We start from the raw sequence: 16,620 nt of genomic DNA on the forward strand, positions 1-16,620 counted from the left end.
AAGGTTATAAGACGTTTTGACTTGTGTCAAAGTCAAACTATTTCAAATTTAACTAAGTTTATCGATAAATATGATAATATTTATAATACTAAAATAGTTTCATCAAATCAATAATTGAATATATTTTTATAATAAATTTATCTTAAGTTAAAAATATTACTATATTTTTCTACAAACTTGGTCAAACTTAAAGCAGTTTGACTTTTACCGAAGTCAAAACGTCTTATAACCTGAAATTGAGGGAGTAGATGTGAATGGTACACGGGCTTCTATATATATATATGTTACATCTATCTCTCTCTATATATAGTGTAGGCTAGGTATATACTCCAATATGCGAGTAATTTTACAATCTTTAAAAAGGTACCATGAAGTAATTTTAGTGTAAAATTTTGTATCTCATAGTTTTTAGGTATAAAGAGATATCAAATTTACAATATAAAAAATTGATAAGCTCATATTATCTTCTTAGGGACCGTAAAATTACTTCCAATATATATATATATAGCACAGGAATAAAATATTGTACTAGACACAACGCTGAACGGGGCTCGTGCCGTGCCGTACGCACACGCTGCGGTGTCGCACTGGTAGTGTACCCCCGGCGCGTGAAGCGTTGACGTGCACCATGGCCATGCATCTTTTGACGCCCTTGATGTTTTTAAAACATATTTGATCGTTCGTTTTATTAAAAAATTTAAATAATTATGAGTTCTTATTCTATCATTTGATTTATTGTTAAATATACTACTACTATTCAAGTTTTTAAATAATATTTATAAAAATTTTTAAATAAGATGAACGGTCAAATATGTTTAAAAATATCAACGGCGTTAAATATTTTGTAACGGAGGGAGTATAATCTAGCTAGCACAAGTTAAAGTGCATAATATTGTTGCATGCAGGGGCACGGCCGAGCTCAATGCAAAGTCTGAAATTAACCCCCCAGCAGCAGCATGGAGTACTGTATATGATATACGTAGGCTGCCTGCTAACGTGTTGCCCGGACAGCGGGGCGACCCGTCGCTGTCCCTCCCTCCGATCCCCTCGCCTCGTCTCGTGTGCTACTACACAAAAGCAACATACATTAATTGATACGGAATACGTATATCCTTCCTACTTATCATTTAATTCATTGTTAAATATATTTTTATATATACTTATAGTTTTAAATATTTTATAAAATTTTTTAATAAGACGAAAGGTCAAACATGTTTAAAAAAAGTTAACGACGCCAAATATTTAAGTACGAAGAAAGTTTATAGCATAAAAAACTGAAACTTTTTACATTTTAAACCTTTTCAAAAACTTATTTCGCAAATAGACAAAAAAAAAACTTATCTTGAAAAAACTTATCTGTCTACGCAAGCCTTTTTCGAGCGGTACTTCCGCTAGCACCGCAGCCGTACGTGCCCACGCAGTTAATTGCTGCAAGTGCGCCACTCATCCTGGCGCCGTGTAGAGAGGAGGTGGCGCCAGCGGTGCCGGCGCCTTCCCAATGTCACGTCAGCTGGAGGGGGCCACGTGATGCCATGGTGGTAGGACGGTGCCAGCGACTATGATGTCTCAAAAATGACTATTTTTGAAATAAGTTTTTTTAAGTCTATTTACGAAATAAGTTTTTTAAAAGAACCAAATTGTGAAAAAAACTCCGCTACGTGGTGGGGCTGGCTTACGCACGTCCAAACGGCCGGCCGGCCGGCCAGGTGGATCGAGTTACGTACGCTACGTCACCAACGTACGTACGCCACAAGTGGAAACGGGGTCACGGGGCCGGAAGGACCGGGTGAACACTAGTGCTGCCCTAATTCCACTGTCTAATCTAAAACGGCCAGGAAACGGAAATTTAATGCATGGAGATCGTGTTGGATTAATTGACCACCTATGCATATGTGTGTACTACCCGTTTTTCCGGAGATAAAAAAAGCCTGCACTAGTACTACTATAGGAGTAGCTCGTTAACGGGACACGTACGTACTCAAAGGTAACTCAACGAGCGATCGACATGATACAAATCAAGAAAGGTTGTTATGAATGTTTTACAGCGGAAATGTGCTGAAACACGCTTATTTGGATGCTAGTTTTTCTTTACCACGTGTCTGTCCGCAGCTTAATTGGCTCGTTGAAAATACAAATCAGTTCGTTGTAGCTTTTGCTATATTAAAATTCGAGTTTACCCATTATCCAGTAAATATGTACTATTAAACATAAATACAGCTCACCATTTAGTTATCTCAAATAAACGGTACTAGGCTATCTATTACACCATTTCAACAAAACATCGATATTCTCTCTCCGCTTTCTTGTTCCTAGCTCCATGTCAAAACAAATTATACCTAACAACCTAAGATTATCTTTGGACAATAAATCTAAACACATAGGTACGTTGGTTGCTACATATTGAAACGGAGATAGTACCATATTCTTATAAATGCTATTGTTATACTAATATTTGTGTCTTAGCTAAACCAAAAAACACGATAGCCTTTAGTCCAACAAGAGAAAAGTGGGGACTAGAGGGTCCAAGGAAGGAGAACTACCGGTATGAAATGGAGGACATGGTTACACATATACTCCCTCCGTTTCAAAATGTTTGACACCGTTGACTTTTTCGTACGTGTTTGACCATTCGTCTTATTCAAAAAATTTAAGTAATTATTTATTATTTTCGTATCATTTGATTCATTGTTAAATATACTTTCATGTACACATATAGTTTTATATATTTCACAAATTTTTTTAATAAGACGAACGGTCAAACATGTGCTTAAAAAGTCAACGGTGTCAAACATTCTGAAACGGAGGGAGTATATTGTATCCAAGATGGAGGTGGATTGAGATCATCTGTAGTCGTAACTATATATGGCTGCAACGTAAAACTATGTATGTATGTTTAGCCGTTCATTTTAATGACCAGTGGTCCATATTTACAGATACTGTAATCAAACTAAATAATTACCATAACAATATTTGTTATAGTGTTTTGTCTAATCTGTGATGTTTGATTCACATTAAACGGTAGCTGCTACGACTGGATAAGTTGCAATCAGTACTCAGTACTACGACTTATCCGAATCCGATCGAGGTTCCTGGCTAGTTTGCACTACCGCGAGAGTAGGATCATCTAGTAGGTGTCATGGGGACCCGGAAGGAATAGTGTTGTTGACTTGTAGAGATTGAAAGCGTTGGCATGATAAGATGGGAAACACTATATATATGTATCATGGTTGAAGAAGGTTAACTGGAGATAGTTGAAGGAGACGTACGTGAGAATATACGGAGAGTCTGTATTTTAGATAAAGGAAGTTTGTATGGTTCTTAATTAAACGAACAATTACAGAAAGGTGATACAGTAATTATTATAAGATCACTTCCAATTTCTATGTAACTAGATGTACAGAACATATAATATATTATCATTCATAAAGAACGACAGGATTAAAATATCATGTCCTGGGTACGGTAGCTACAATCATGCAAACTATCTTTCATTCTCGTACACTACCAAGCCAACATTTGGACTGCAATGAATACCCTAAAAACAATTAATGTCTCCAATGAAGGAACGATATGCTCACGCACCGCCGTTGCTATGGTCTAAGCAATAAAGGTCGTTAGAGCATAGGTTTCCACCCCAAAGAGCAAATTCTTCGAACTCTAGCCATATCTTCAATAAGGAAGCAAAACCACTATATTGCTATGAACAACCAGCTAAGCTCTGAGTGGAGATTAATCAAAACTCGATGTCTAGAAACCGGTACTCGATAAGCACTACCTAATCGGGAATTTGATTAGTTTTATGTGTACCCCTACAATAGTTACATGCTTCTAGCTACATATATTCAATTTAATTACATATTGCAAAAGTGAGTGTAACTAAACTTAGTATTCTTGTGGTGAATCTAGCTAGTACGCGCGTCCACCTGAATTCAAATCCTAATCTTGATATAGGTGCTCGATTTACGGGCTAATATTATTTTAATGGTAGGCCGGTGATGCATCCGTCGACAGCGAGATATCCATAATGACTTTGTTAATCTCAAAATATGTCGGTCCGATCTTTCAAAGGTGGTTATATGGGTATGGTGTACACGTATGTTTATAAACACGAGTATATGTTATGAGTAGTTGTGTTTGTACTGTGTTTTATCAGAAAAGAAAATTAATTAATTGCGTACTGTGTGGACACATACGGGCGCCAGAGGGGGGTAGTTACTGTACCTGACGGCCGTGCGTATTGCCGTAAGCAGCAGGACGCGTACCCAACGCATGCGTGCCGCTTGTATATCCTATCCTAGTTAATTAGCTATAGCATATACAGACACTGGCCGGCCTACGCATGAAGGCCACAGGTTGGCCGGTGAAGCAAATCGATCCAGCGCGCGCGGTCACGGCCCGGGCTGGTAGGACGAAAGCGAAAGTGCCGTACGCCCGCGCCACGTATATATATACCCATGCAACATCCATTATGGCGAATGCATGAGTAATTAGGTTAATTATAACACTCATAATGAGTCTTAATTAGTGCCTAGTGTTACTTAAGTACTACTTAAACATAACTAAGGACTTGTTTGGATCCTTCGGGCTATTAAATAACTCTCCGGAATCTTGCTATTTAGGATTATTAAACGTAGATTATCGACAAAACCGATTCCATAACCCCTAGGCTATTTTGCGAGACGAATCTAATGATGTATATTAATCCATAATTAGCGGCTGATTACTGTAGCATCACTGTATCAAATCATGGATTAATATACCTCGTTAGATTCGTCTCGCAAAATAGCCTAGGGTTTATGGAATGGGTCTTGTCAGTAATCTATGTCTAATACTCTTAAATAGCAAGATTCCATAGGGCTATTTAATAGCCCTCCGGATCCAAACAGGGCCTAAGTACTCCTCTCGTTTCATAATTACTCCCTCAGTAATGGAAGTCGTTTTGGACAGCAACACGGTCTACAAAATACAACTTTGACTTCTTATTTCTATAAAAATATTTATTGTAAAGTGATATATGTATACTTTTATAAAAGTATTTTTCAAGACAAATCTATTCATATAATTTTTACATTTTCAAACTCAACAATTTGAGAGTTATTCATGATTTATATTACCAAGGTTTGACTTAAACATTGTCCTAAACGACTTCCTTTATGAGTATGGAGGGAGTATTTAAGTTTTGAATAAAATTGGCATAACTTCGTAAACTTTAGAATTACTTAAAATAATGCACGTACTAGGCCAACATATATAGATTTGTCTAACACCTGTAAGAGCAGGTACAACAGCAGGTATAAACCAGCTATAAACATATTTTAAAGAGATAAAAGAGAAGAGATAAAAGCAGCGGGCTACAGATCTGTAGCCAGCTACAGCATGGACTCCAAGACATAATGTGTGTATGAAAGGTGGGACCAGATATTAATAGTATAATAAGCAACTATTGTATGAATTGGCTATTGATGTTTTGGAGCTACTCCCTCCGTTTCACAATGTAAGTTATTCTAGCATTTTCCATATTCATGTTGATGCTAATGAATCTAGATATAATATCTATCTAGATTCATTAGCATCAATATGAATGTGGGAAATGCTAAAACGATTTACATTGTGAGACGGAGAAAGTAGCAGTTAGCTATACTATTAAACTTGCTCTGAAGAGAATAGAAGGAGCTAGGCAGGCACGGTGGATGAAATGCAATTAATGCGCCAGCATATATCACATGTAATCCGTGGAACGTGTGTTCACGATACAAATATTTGCATTGGTCCCGGTCGGAAACGAAGCAAATTGAGTAAATTTTACAAAACTACAGGTATTTTGACCAAGTTATCACAAAACTACAGATTTAAGGAGTTGTATCACAAAACTACACATTTAGCACCAAATTTATCACAAAACTGCGGATTTTAGGTTAAGTATCACAAAAATGCATATTTAATATTGAACTTATCACAAAACTACAACTTTTGGAGTTTAAATCCCTAGCACCATTGTTATGGTGGAGCTATAAACATTATTACTTTGTGATTAAATTGGTTCTAAACCTATAGTTTTATGATAATTTAGTTACTAAATATGTAGTTTTGTGACACTTCATCTTAAATATATAGTTTTGTGATAAATTTGGTATTAAATATGTAGTTTTGTGATACACCAAGTTAAATCTGTAGTTTTATGATAGTTTGGTCATAGTATCCGTATTTTTGTGAAATTTACTCAAGCAAATTTAAACGTACAGGTCCAGATTACGTACGCCGCCAGCCAATCCATCGAGACGACACGGTGGCATGCAGCTCGGCGCGCGTTTTGTTGCGCGCGCGCACGTCCGCGTGTGCACTAACCATACGACCACCTGTTTTGCCCGAAAGAAGATCGAGTTATCAATGATTGCCCAAAAGGGAAACCCGTGTGCTTCATCTTTTTCTTTTTTGGGGCTCTCGAATTATTTCTAGAACAGTATAACCTACCTAAATTGGTCAAAGACCAACACCGGCGTGCAACAGTTCTCGATCAGACGTCTCTCCTGCTTTTCTCAACCCTTTAGGAGACCATGCATGGCTAATCCATATCTGCTGCTGCCAAGATCGATCATATATATCTTCTTATTTGGGTTAACTTGCTAATTAAATATCCGTACTTTTGCTACAGATAAAATAAAAATATATTAATGTCTTATATACCCATTTTTTTATAGGGAATATTTATCTTAGTTTAATTTTGTATACGGATATCCATTTAGATTTTTTAAAAAATATTAAGAGCTCAAGGAGTAACGTAAAATTTATAATGGGAATAGATGCCACCATGCGCAACACTACCAGAGAGTGGAAGACTACCGTGTACCTCAGTTGGTTACCGAGAGTGTTATATGGAACACGGTAACATTTAAAGTATATCGTGTGTGAACAAGGAAAAACTCGGGAAGTGGCTAAAAATGCCGTGTGACGAATCGAGAAACACGGTAAAGCGTGGGACCCACGGTTTCTGCCGTTACGCGTGCGGAATAATTGGTCTGGCGCGCGGGATCGCCGTTGGCGCAGGCGGATGGCGCGCCAAGATTTCCGTTGGCGCGGCCGGCTGGCGCGCCTGATTTTCGTTGCCGCGCGAGTAACAGGAGAATCCCGCGCGAGTTACAGCCGAAGGCCCACATGTCAGCCCAAAATAGAGACCAACAAAACCCTAGCCCTTTTAATCGATCCCCTCACTTCCCCACCCCCTGCCGCCTCATTCTCCTCGCCACTTTTCCCCTTTCTGATTTTTCCCCTCTCTTCTTCGCACATGGCAGGATAGCTGTGCACCCCAGCGTCAGTCCGCCGCACGGCCGCCGAGCAACGCTGTGCATTCTTGGCCGTACGAACTCCCTGCATGTCCACGTCCATCTGCTAGGCTCCCCTTCGTTGTCCAGCTTGAGCACACCTCATCTTCCATCCAGCTGGTGGTATGTATATGTTGAGTTTTTTCTTGAATCGTATGTAAAGTTGGGTCTTGGTTCTAGAAAACCCATCCATTTTCTCCCAGGATCTAGAAATAGTTCGGTGTATGATTTCTAGGAACTGTATCTCATTTTAATTTCTTGTAATACCACAAGTACCATATGAATAAGTTGTTGTGCTTTGTAAATAAAAACAATATTAGACTACAAAATGATGTGGGTGAGAGTCCTTGCACAGTCAGAATAATGTGTTTTCATATTTGTGTACTTGTTGATGGATACATATTGGTTAGGAAAAACTTGCCCTCTTTTCAGAAGACATAATGGTGAGTGTGAGTGTTTGCCACAGCCCTACTTGTTTAGATCGTTGTTGAATGGTTGAATCGGGTTGGAATGACAGCACCATGTTGTGTGATGATCTGCAATGCTATGGTGTACTACATCTTTGTATCGACATTTTATAATAGGCATTATTATACCATGTTGCTACTATGTAGTTTTTGACCTGTTTAATATAATACTGCATATCTTAATTTTGTAGCAATATGCGGCGATTGAGCTTGGGCTGCAGGGAGGATTCCAATCCTTCAGATCAGGCTGTGAGCGCTGCTACCTTGCCGAGATGTAGAACAAGGTCCTCAGGTTCCCAACAACTTGATAATTCTTCTGATTTGGATGAGATATTGGCTGACGAAGAAACAGACGAGGAAATGTTTTTTCGTGGTCCCACACGGATGCCACCGCGACCTACCCGAGATGAGGACAAACCTGTGCTGACTCCAAAAGGAGATAGGTAAATAGGGTAATTTTGGTATGTTTCATTAGTCGAAATATGAAGGCTTGATCTGTTTGTTCATTGATTTGCACATGCAATGGCAAGCTGACGGAGCTCGTGGCTCCTCACCGGGAGACCGCGCAGGCCCCCCTTTGCCAGTTCGGCCGGGGGCTTAGGGTGAAATCTCAAGCTCTCTCGGTATGTGGAAAGATCGCGAGCTAGGAAGAAACGCGAGACACGGGCGATGTATACAGGTTCGGGCCGCTGAGAAGCGTAATACCCTACTCCTGTGTTTTGGTGGATCTGTGTATGAGGGAGCTACAAAGTGTGAGCCAACCTCTCACTTGTTCTAAGTTCCGAATCTGGAAAAGATCATCCCCCTTTCCCTATGGGCAAGGTCCTCCTTTTATACTTCAAGGGGATACCACATGCACCCCTCTCTTTCCAAACTGGACTTTTCTTCTCTTCATAAATGGACGGAGATTTGCACGGTTGTCCTCCGAACATCCTTCTGACGGGACGGCACACACCTACCTCCACTTCTGCCGAAGGCAGGCGCGTCGTGGGAACGTGGCTGTCTGCCGACGACATGACCAGTGTCAGACCGGTCATTCTTGTCCTCCACGCGTCAGTTCAACAATCTGCATGTTCGCCCTTCTTCATACAACATATAGGCTGTAATGGTTGGGATGGAGCCTGGTATAAATCTAACCAGGGCTAACGTGCCATCTCTAAGAGATTACACGCTAGCTCTGGCTTGAGACGAGTGCCTAGAGGCTTTCGTCTTGACGGGATGGGGCAAGGCGTGCGTCAGACCGCCAGTCGCCACCTAACCCGTGATCTGACCGGTCTGTGACCGGTCACAGACCGGATAAAGGAACGCGCTGCACTGCGCTGCATGCAGCGTGACACGCTTGACCAGACTTACAATAAATGCGGTTAGGTGAGCACTGCCGTGTTCACCTATCCCATATATGTGGCGCAAACTTCCTCGAGGGGTCGGGGTGCCTCGGCCCTCGGGGCCGGGGCAGGAGTAACCCGACCCCCCCTCGGGGGAAATCAGGAGGAGGGCGGACACCTCACCCTCGGGCCCGACGTCCCCGAAGGTGCCAGGCCGCATGGGCGATTGTGTCTGCCTCAAGCCTCTGGTCACGATACTCCCGGTCCCATATCACCGACAGTAGCCCCCGGCGTTATGCCAGGGCGATCGCCCTTCTCAAGGGAAGCGGTCGGGCGTGACGCCACTCCTAAGGCCTGGTGACAGGTGGGGCCGGTCTCTACAGTTGCCGTCGAACTACATCACCCAGTGGGCGGTGTGAGGCAGCTGCGATGGGCCCAAGCTGGCCTCGGGGGTTGAGACGGTCTCTGGAGCCGGGGTCCACTCTGCCACAAAATCGGCGAGGGCCTGGCTCTTGATAGCGTGGCGTGGTTCAAAGTGCAGATCGAACTCAGAAAGCTCGATTGCCCATTTTACCACTCGTCCTGTACCCTCTCGATTATGCAAGATTTGACCGAGGGGGTAAGACGTAATCACAGTGACCCGATGCGCCTGGAAATAATGGCGCAGTTTCCTCGAGGCCATCAGAATAGCGTAAAGCATCCTCTGGGCCTGAGGGTATCGGGTCTTGGCGTCCCGGAGGGCCTCACTAACAAAGTAGACAGGCCGCTGCACCTTTCGGCGGGGCCGATCCTCTTCGCCAGGGGCCGCATCCCCGGGGCGTTCTTCGTCCAAGTGGCCTCTCGGGGCGCACTCGTCTTCTGTGCCGATGACCTCGGGGTCGGAGGATGGCAGGAGCGGCCTTCCCACAGTGGCCTCGGGGCCGTCCTGGGGGTCGGGGGCTCCTGGCGTCGTCGGACAAGCGGGCAAAGGGCCAACTCCGGTCGTCAGGGGCCTTAGGCCACCGTTCGGCTCGGGGGCCTCTTCTCCCTGCTCTCTCCCGGACAGAATCCCAGCGGTCGCACATTACGCGCATCGGCAAGAGAAAACCAACCGAAAATAATGAGCGGCCGCTGGGCTCGTGTTTGCCTTCAACTCCGACGAGGAATGCGGTGACGATGGTACGGACGACCGCGACGGCTAGGCCGGCTACCCGGGCGCGTCAGAGTGAGCCCCCAGGCCCCCTTCTTGTATAGACTGATTTAATCTGCAATCAAAAGAGGAAATTTCTATGTCAAATCTATTTGTTGTGTGTATGAGACGAGGATGGTCTGTGCCGCGGTCCTTCTGTGTCTTAGCTTGAAGTAGGGCTCGTGCCCAGGTCCCAGCCTCAGATGGCGCGGGTCGAGGCTAGTGCCTGGGGAGATCCACATGTCGAGACTGGCCAGGCCGGGAGCGTGGTGACCGAGGGTTATGGGTGACCCGATTGTGGGTTTTTGCCGATTCCCCCCCGGAGTTCACCACGCCCCGGGGCACGGCTCGGTTCTGGGCCCCTTTTGGCGATTTTAGCCGACCCGAGCCCCCGAGAGTAGGATTGAGCACGGGTGACCTATTTCAAGTCAAGATTCTTCAAAAGGAAACAAAAGCATAGACACAGCCTTTAGGAAATCGAAAATGCTTTTATTGAAATACGGAAGAGAAAAAAAAAGAAAAGCCCCCGGCCAACCCTGCACGCCCGAGGGGGGTGCGGGGTTGGCCCGAGCCAAAACCTGACACTCGACCCCCCCCTCAGGGGTAGAAGCGACGAAGGTGTTCGATATTCCACGGGTTAGGCAGCTCCGTGCCGTCGCCCGTGGCCAGCCGAACGGAGCCCGGCCGGGGGACGCCGATCACTCGATACGGATCCTCCCACATTGGTGAGAGCTTGCTCAATCCAGCACGCGTTTGGACGCGGCGTAGGACGAGGTCGTCGACGTAGAGTGATCGGGCCCGGACGTGGCGCTGATGGTAGCGCCGCAGGCTCTGCTGGTAGCGCGCGGCTCGAAGGGCCGCGCGCCGCCTTCGCTCTTCCAAGTAGCCGAGGTCAGGGGGCGTCGGCTTCCTTCTTTTTGTCGCTCGCAGGCCTCCCCTTTCGGGTGGCCCGCGGAGCGCCCTCGACGGCGAGGACATGACCCTCGTCGTCGGTATGGGCTGACCTCTTCTTCCTCCTCCTGTCACGCCGCCCTGTCTGAGCGGCGGATCCGGGGGCGGCCGAAGCTGCCACTCCGGAACCGGAGGAGTTCCAGGTCCAGGCCTCCTCCTTGCGAGCCACTCGGTCCGCGAGCTGAAAAAGCTCTGCGGTAGTCTGGGGCTCTTTGGAGGCGATCTTTTCGAGCATGCGGTTGTGCCGCACACCCCCCCTGAACGCGTAGATCACCGCGTGTGCAGGGATGCATGGTATGGTATTGCGGACTTGGCAAAACCGCTGAATGTACGAGCGAAGTGACTCATCATCCCCTCGCTGTACCGCGTGCAAGTCCGCTTCTTCGCCTGGGCGCGGATAAGTGCCTTGAAAGTTCATAGTGAACTGTTGGCATAAATCCTCCCAAGAGTGGACCGACGCAGGTGGCAGGTTCACTAGCCAACCCCGCGCCTGTCCCTTCAGGGCCATGGGAAAGAAATTCGCCATGACCCTGTCATCACCCCCAGCGGCCTCAATCCCAGTCGTATAGACCTGGAGAAACTCGGTGGGGTTGACGCTCCCGTCATACTTCTCAGTGATGGTGGGCCGGAACCTTGGGGGCCAACGGACATTCCGAAGACTCGCCACAAAGGCTCTACAGCTGACACCACCAGCCGGGGGCACGGAGGGCTGGTCCTCACGTCCATGTCGAGGTGACACTCTGGACGAAGAGGCGCCCTCCGTTGCGCGGGGAGTACGCCGGCTATTACGCCGGCGCTCGATGTCGAGGCGAGCATCCGGCTCTCCATGCTGATCCTCCCGAGTCGGAGGTGCCGACGAGGGAGTGGCAGCCGAATGGCGTGCAACAGCCGCCGCTCGCCGCGCCCTCCGCCTTGACGACACGGAGCCGGTAGTGGCGGCGCCGGAGGTCTTGGTGGTGGCGGACCGTCCACCAGCACCCAGGCGCTGCTGTGCCGTCATGACCAAGTTGGCCACGTCGTCTAGCCATCGCTGGGCTGGAGACTCCGGGTCAGGGACGACGGGCGGGTGACGTAGGAGCGCGCCAACAGCCTGAAGCGCGCCCTGAGGCGTGCTGCCGTCGCCGTAGACGAGGAGGCGACGCTCCCCATCTCGCCGTTCTCCTGCATCACCCGCGACTGGCGATGCTGCGGATTTTTCGACCCTCTCGAGCGCCTCCCCCTGCTTAGGATTTTGGTGTGGAGGAGGTGGGGGAGTACGAGCTCGACGGCGTGGGTTTGGCTCCCCGTCGTCGCCGCTCACACTCGGAGAGAGGTCGTGCACCTTTGCTTGCTCGGCCATTAGGCTGAACAAGAAAAACTTGGCGCACACGGAGGAGTACGAGAGCTCAGAAAACACACGCTGAGCCCCCTACCTGGCGCGCCAGATGACGGAGCTCGTGGCTCCTCACCGGGAGACCGCGCAGGCCCCCCTTTGCCAGTTCGGCCGGGGGCTTAGGGTGAAATCTCAAGCTCTCTCGGTATGTGGAAAGATCGCGAGCTAGGAAGAAACGCGAGACACGGGCGATGTATACAGGTTCGGGCCGCTGAGAAGCGTAATACCCTACTCCTGTGTTTTGGTGGATCTGTGTATGAGGGAGCTACAAAGTGTGAGCCAACCTCTCACTTGTTCTAAGTTCCGAATCTGGAAAAGATCATCCCCCTTTCCCTATGGGCAAGGTCCTCCTTTTATACTTCAAGGGGATACCACATGCACCCCTCTCTTTCCAAACTGGACTTTTCTTCTCTTCATAAATGGACGGAGATTTGCACGGTTGTCCTCCGAACATCCTTCTGACGGGACGGCACACACCTACCTCCACTTCTGCCGAAGGCAGGCGCGTCGTGGGAACGTGGCTGTCTGCCGACGACATGACCAGTGTCAGACCGGTCATTCTTGTCCTCCACGCGTCAGTTCAACAATCTGCATGTTCGCCCTTCTTCATACAACATATAGGCTGTAATGGTTGGGATGGAGCCTGGTATAAATCTAACCAGGGCTAACGTGCCATCTCTAAGAGATTACACGCTAGCTCTGGCTTGAGACGAGTGCCTAGAGGCTTTCGTCTTGACGGGATGGGGCAAGGCGTGCGTCAGACCGCCAGTCGCCACCTAACCCGTGATCTGACCGGTCTGTGACCGGTCACAGACCGGATAAAGGAACGCGCTGCACTGCGCTGCATGCAGCGTGACACGCTTGACCAGACTTACAATAAATGCGGTTAGGTGAGCACTGCCGTGTTCACCTATCCCATATATGTGGCGCAAACTTCCTCGAGGGGTCGGGGTGCCTCGGCCCTCGGGGCCGGGGCAGGAGTAACCCGACCCCCCCTCGGGGGAAATCAGGAGGAGGGCGGACACCTCACCCTCGGGCCCGACGTCCCCGAAGGTGCCAGGCCGCATGGGCGATTGTGTCTGCCTCAAGCCTCTGGTCACGATACTCCCGGTCCCATATCACCGACACAAGCTAATGATTTTGGGGGCAACATTCGGGTCCCCACTGGCATCCTGACCGTGCTTATTAAGCATTTTTTCCCTGGCATTGTCAAGTTTAAAGGAAGAGATGAGCCAGCATGGAGTTGGAAACATTACAGGATTGCACCAGACGATCCAGAAAGCGCTGTACTGAATCGCTTGCCAAGCCGTCTCCATCGTGTTGAGGAAGATTTCTGGGTTTGTTTTAGAGCATTACCTTCTCCAATATGAAGTACACTATGCATTTTATTGTGTCTTCAGTTTTCATAGTTTACGGCCAATTTGTACTGTACAATAGTAAAGTATCTTAATACCACACTTTTCAATGTCAAGCAGGCTAACTTTTTGTAGTTGCAGCTTTACTTTAGGTGGGCAGAGGGAATGGAACAAGCTGCTAGAAAGGTTGTCCGCAATTGTATCAAGCGCCTTTTTTCGGACCTGATTTATGAAACTCGTATCATGGCCGTGCTCAATTACCAAAGGAAGATCTTAAAGGTAGAAACTTCTCGGGATATTGCTTGCAGGACATATCTAATAGAGGAAGAGTACCTACAGGTGCTATGGTTGTTCATTGATAATTTGTTGTCATCTACTGATCATATTAGTAATTAATAAATCTGTGCTTCTCCTATAGGTAGAACCATGGTGGTTCCTAAAGGCAAAAAATGCGTGGCGGGAGTTGATACGATTGAAGTGGTGTAATCCTGAATGGTAGGCTAGCTCACATGCTCATAGGATACGGAGGGAGAAAATGACATGGCCATCTCACCGCCAAGGCAGTGCTAACTTGAGTCGTTTCCAAAAAAATTTGGTATGTGCATCTATGTTGAAACATGTAGCAGATCATGCACAGCAGATCATGGTATAATATATATGGTACCCATGTTCTGTTTTAGGAGAAGAAGAAAAGGCAGGTAGTGTCTCAAATGGAGGCCTACACAGAAGGAAGGGGGGAATATGGAGAGGATGGACGATTCAGATGTAACACACATGTAACTGGGAAGCTTGTAATTGCTGAATATTTAGTGGTAGTTTATCATTTGTGCATGAGTACTAATACACTATTTGATCTGACTGTAGGAGGCCTATAATGAAGCTTATGTTCAGCTGCATGGAGCAGGAAGTGATTGGCGCAATTCTCCCATTGATCCAATGGCTGTGCACATGGCTGGTGGTGGAAAGAAACATGGTCGATTCATGATCGGTGATGGGCTCATTGACTCATCAGCAATCTTTGGTGACAGTTCACTTGATGATCCACGTCCTCGCAGAAGACTGCGAACAAATCTTGACAACACAAACCAAATTGAAGACCTTGAGCGGCAACTACAAGAGGAGCGCGAGGCAAGGGAACGAGAGCGTGAAGAAAGGGAGCGTGAGAAGGAGAGGGAGCGGCAGGAGCGGGAGCAGGAGAAAGAGCGTGAGTGTGAAGAGAGGGCACGGGAGAAGGAGCAGGATAGAAAGGAGAGGGAGCTGGAGCGCAAGGAAAGGGAGTTGGAAAAGATAGCGTTTGAACAGAAATCATCGTTCTTTGAAGTTGCTTTAAGAGTAAGTGGTTATGGGATCCATCTAGTAGTGTTTTCATTATTTGAGGGCTTGAATTCTGTGATGGTCGCACTAACTAGTGTACATGTGAAATGGATTGCAGGCTATACAACTTAAGCTGAACATTGACTTACCTTCAGCCTCAGGTCCTCCTCCCTTGCCTGTCATGTTGACTAACCCAGTAAGTATTTGATACATGGTAGTGTAGGTGTGCATGAAGTAATTGTTCCCCATATAACTTATGAGGACTAATATTAACCATTTTGTTTGTAACATAAAACAGGCTTTGTCCGTATCTTCGGCTCTGAATGGAAACTCATTTTGTGCTGACCATGGAGGGGCTGCTATTGTTTCTGGTGCAATTTTGATGGTTCAGCTTGACGCAGCGAGCGCAATCTGAAGATAATTATGACTTTGCTACTGCTGGAAAGAATGGACTAGTTCTACATGCCTGGAACATGTGGATGTGTTTTGTAATTAAACTGACCTAGATGGTCATGGCCATGAACCTGAGTAGCTGTTGGTTGTGGCTGTTGCCTTTAGTCTTTTGTTCTTAGTTATATACGTTTACTTTCCTAAGGGGTTGCATGAACCTGAGTCCATATTCGGACTCTAGTAGCTATTTCGGTGTGCATGTTGCCTTAGGTACTTTTGGTCATAGATGTTACTGTGCTCTGGAGTTTGTGAACTGGAAGTTTGGTACTTTTGGTTGGAAATGTTGGCATTCAGTGGAACTTATCAACTTGGAACTTATGTGGTGTGGCAGTGGCCACTGTCCAGATATAACTCACGCGTTCAGCAAAACTGATGACTGATATTATTTCATATTTTGGAGTGAATGTCTGGCAACTTATGGAAGGGTCGCACAAATTAGTAACAAACTAATTGTGTTTGTTCATTGTCAACCAAATTATCACTCAACGATGTTTATATATTATGAATGCTTTCAAATTAATGCCATATGAAAATTTTTTAAATAGGAGTCCCAATCTCAACAGCATGACAACAAGCTGATATCTTTTTTAGTTGAAAGTTAGAAATGTTCATTGTTTAAAAACATTTTAAGACATAAAGCTGAACATTTCCTAAGAAAAACAGGTTTGAATATTTGGATAGCTTTTAGAAAAATTAAAGATAAACGAAAGTTTTCTCTTGAAATGTACGCAAATAAATTCTGAGATAGACCTCTGAACAACACTTTTAATCAAAATTATAAATTTGAATAAATTTGATTAAATTAATTGAAGAAATAAATTCTTATTATATACAACAAACCAAAGTTTAATTCTTAACGAAGTTAAAAAGGAAATAGTTTTTGTTTAGCAAAGGCACTT

The 16,620-nt window shown here is 45.9% G+C and overlaps 1 protein-coding gene across 1 annotated transcript; it reads left to right on the plus strand.

The window, feature by feature from the left end:
• Positions 1-14,103: 14,103 nt before the first annotated feature.
• LOC107280398 (uncharacterized) lies at positions 14,104-16,030 on the plus strand. Its single transcript, XM_066308323.1, has 6 exons — positions 14,104-14,296; positions 14,376-14,552; positions 14,638-14,733; positions 14,822-15,289; positions 15,390-15,467; positions 15,570-16,030. The coding sequence occupies exons 2-6, from the start codon at positions 14,493-14,495 to the stop codon at positions 15,684-15,686; spliced, it is 819 nt and encodes a 272-aa protein (XP_066164420.1). The 5' UTR covers positions 14,104-14,296; positions 14,376-14,492; the 3' UTR covers positions 15,687-16,030.
• Positions 16,031-16,620: the final 590 nt, after the last annotated feature.

Source organism: Oryza sativa, chromosome 3 (assembly GCF_034140825.1).
Source record: "Oryza sativa Japonica Group chromosome 3, ASM3414082v1".
NCBI classification, from domain to species: domain Eukaryota; kingdom Viridiplantae; phylum Streptophyta; class Magnoliopsida; order Poales; family Poaceae; genus Oryza; species Oryza sativa.

What these genes read in the sequence shown, in the direction of transcription:
- LOC107280398 (XM_066308323.1), top strand. Translation starts at nt 14,493, where the DNA reads ATGACATGGCCATCTCACCGCCAAGGCAGTGCTAACTTGAGTCGTTTC. An exon ending in GTCGTTTCCAAAAAAATTTG is followed by an intron (nt 14,553 to 14,637) that starts GTATGTGCATCT and finishes GTTCTGTTTTAG; the next exon opens with GAGAAGAAGAAAAGGCAGGT. An exon ending in TCTTTGAAGTTGCTTTAAGA is followed by an intron (nt 15,290 to 15,389) that starts GTAAGTGGTTAT and finishes AATGGATTGCAG; the next exon opens with GCTATACAACTTAAGCTGAA.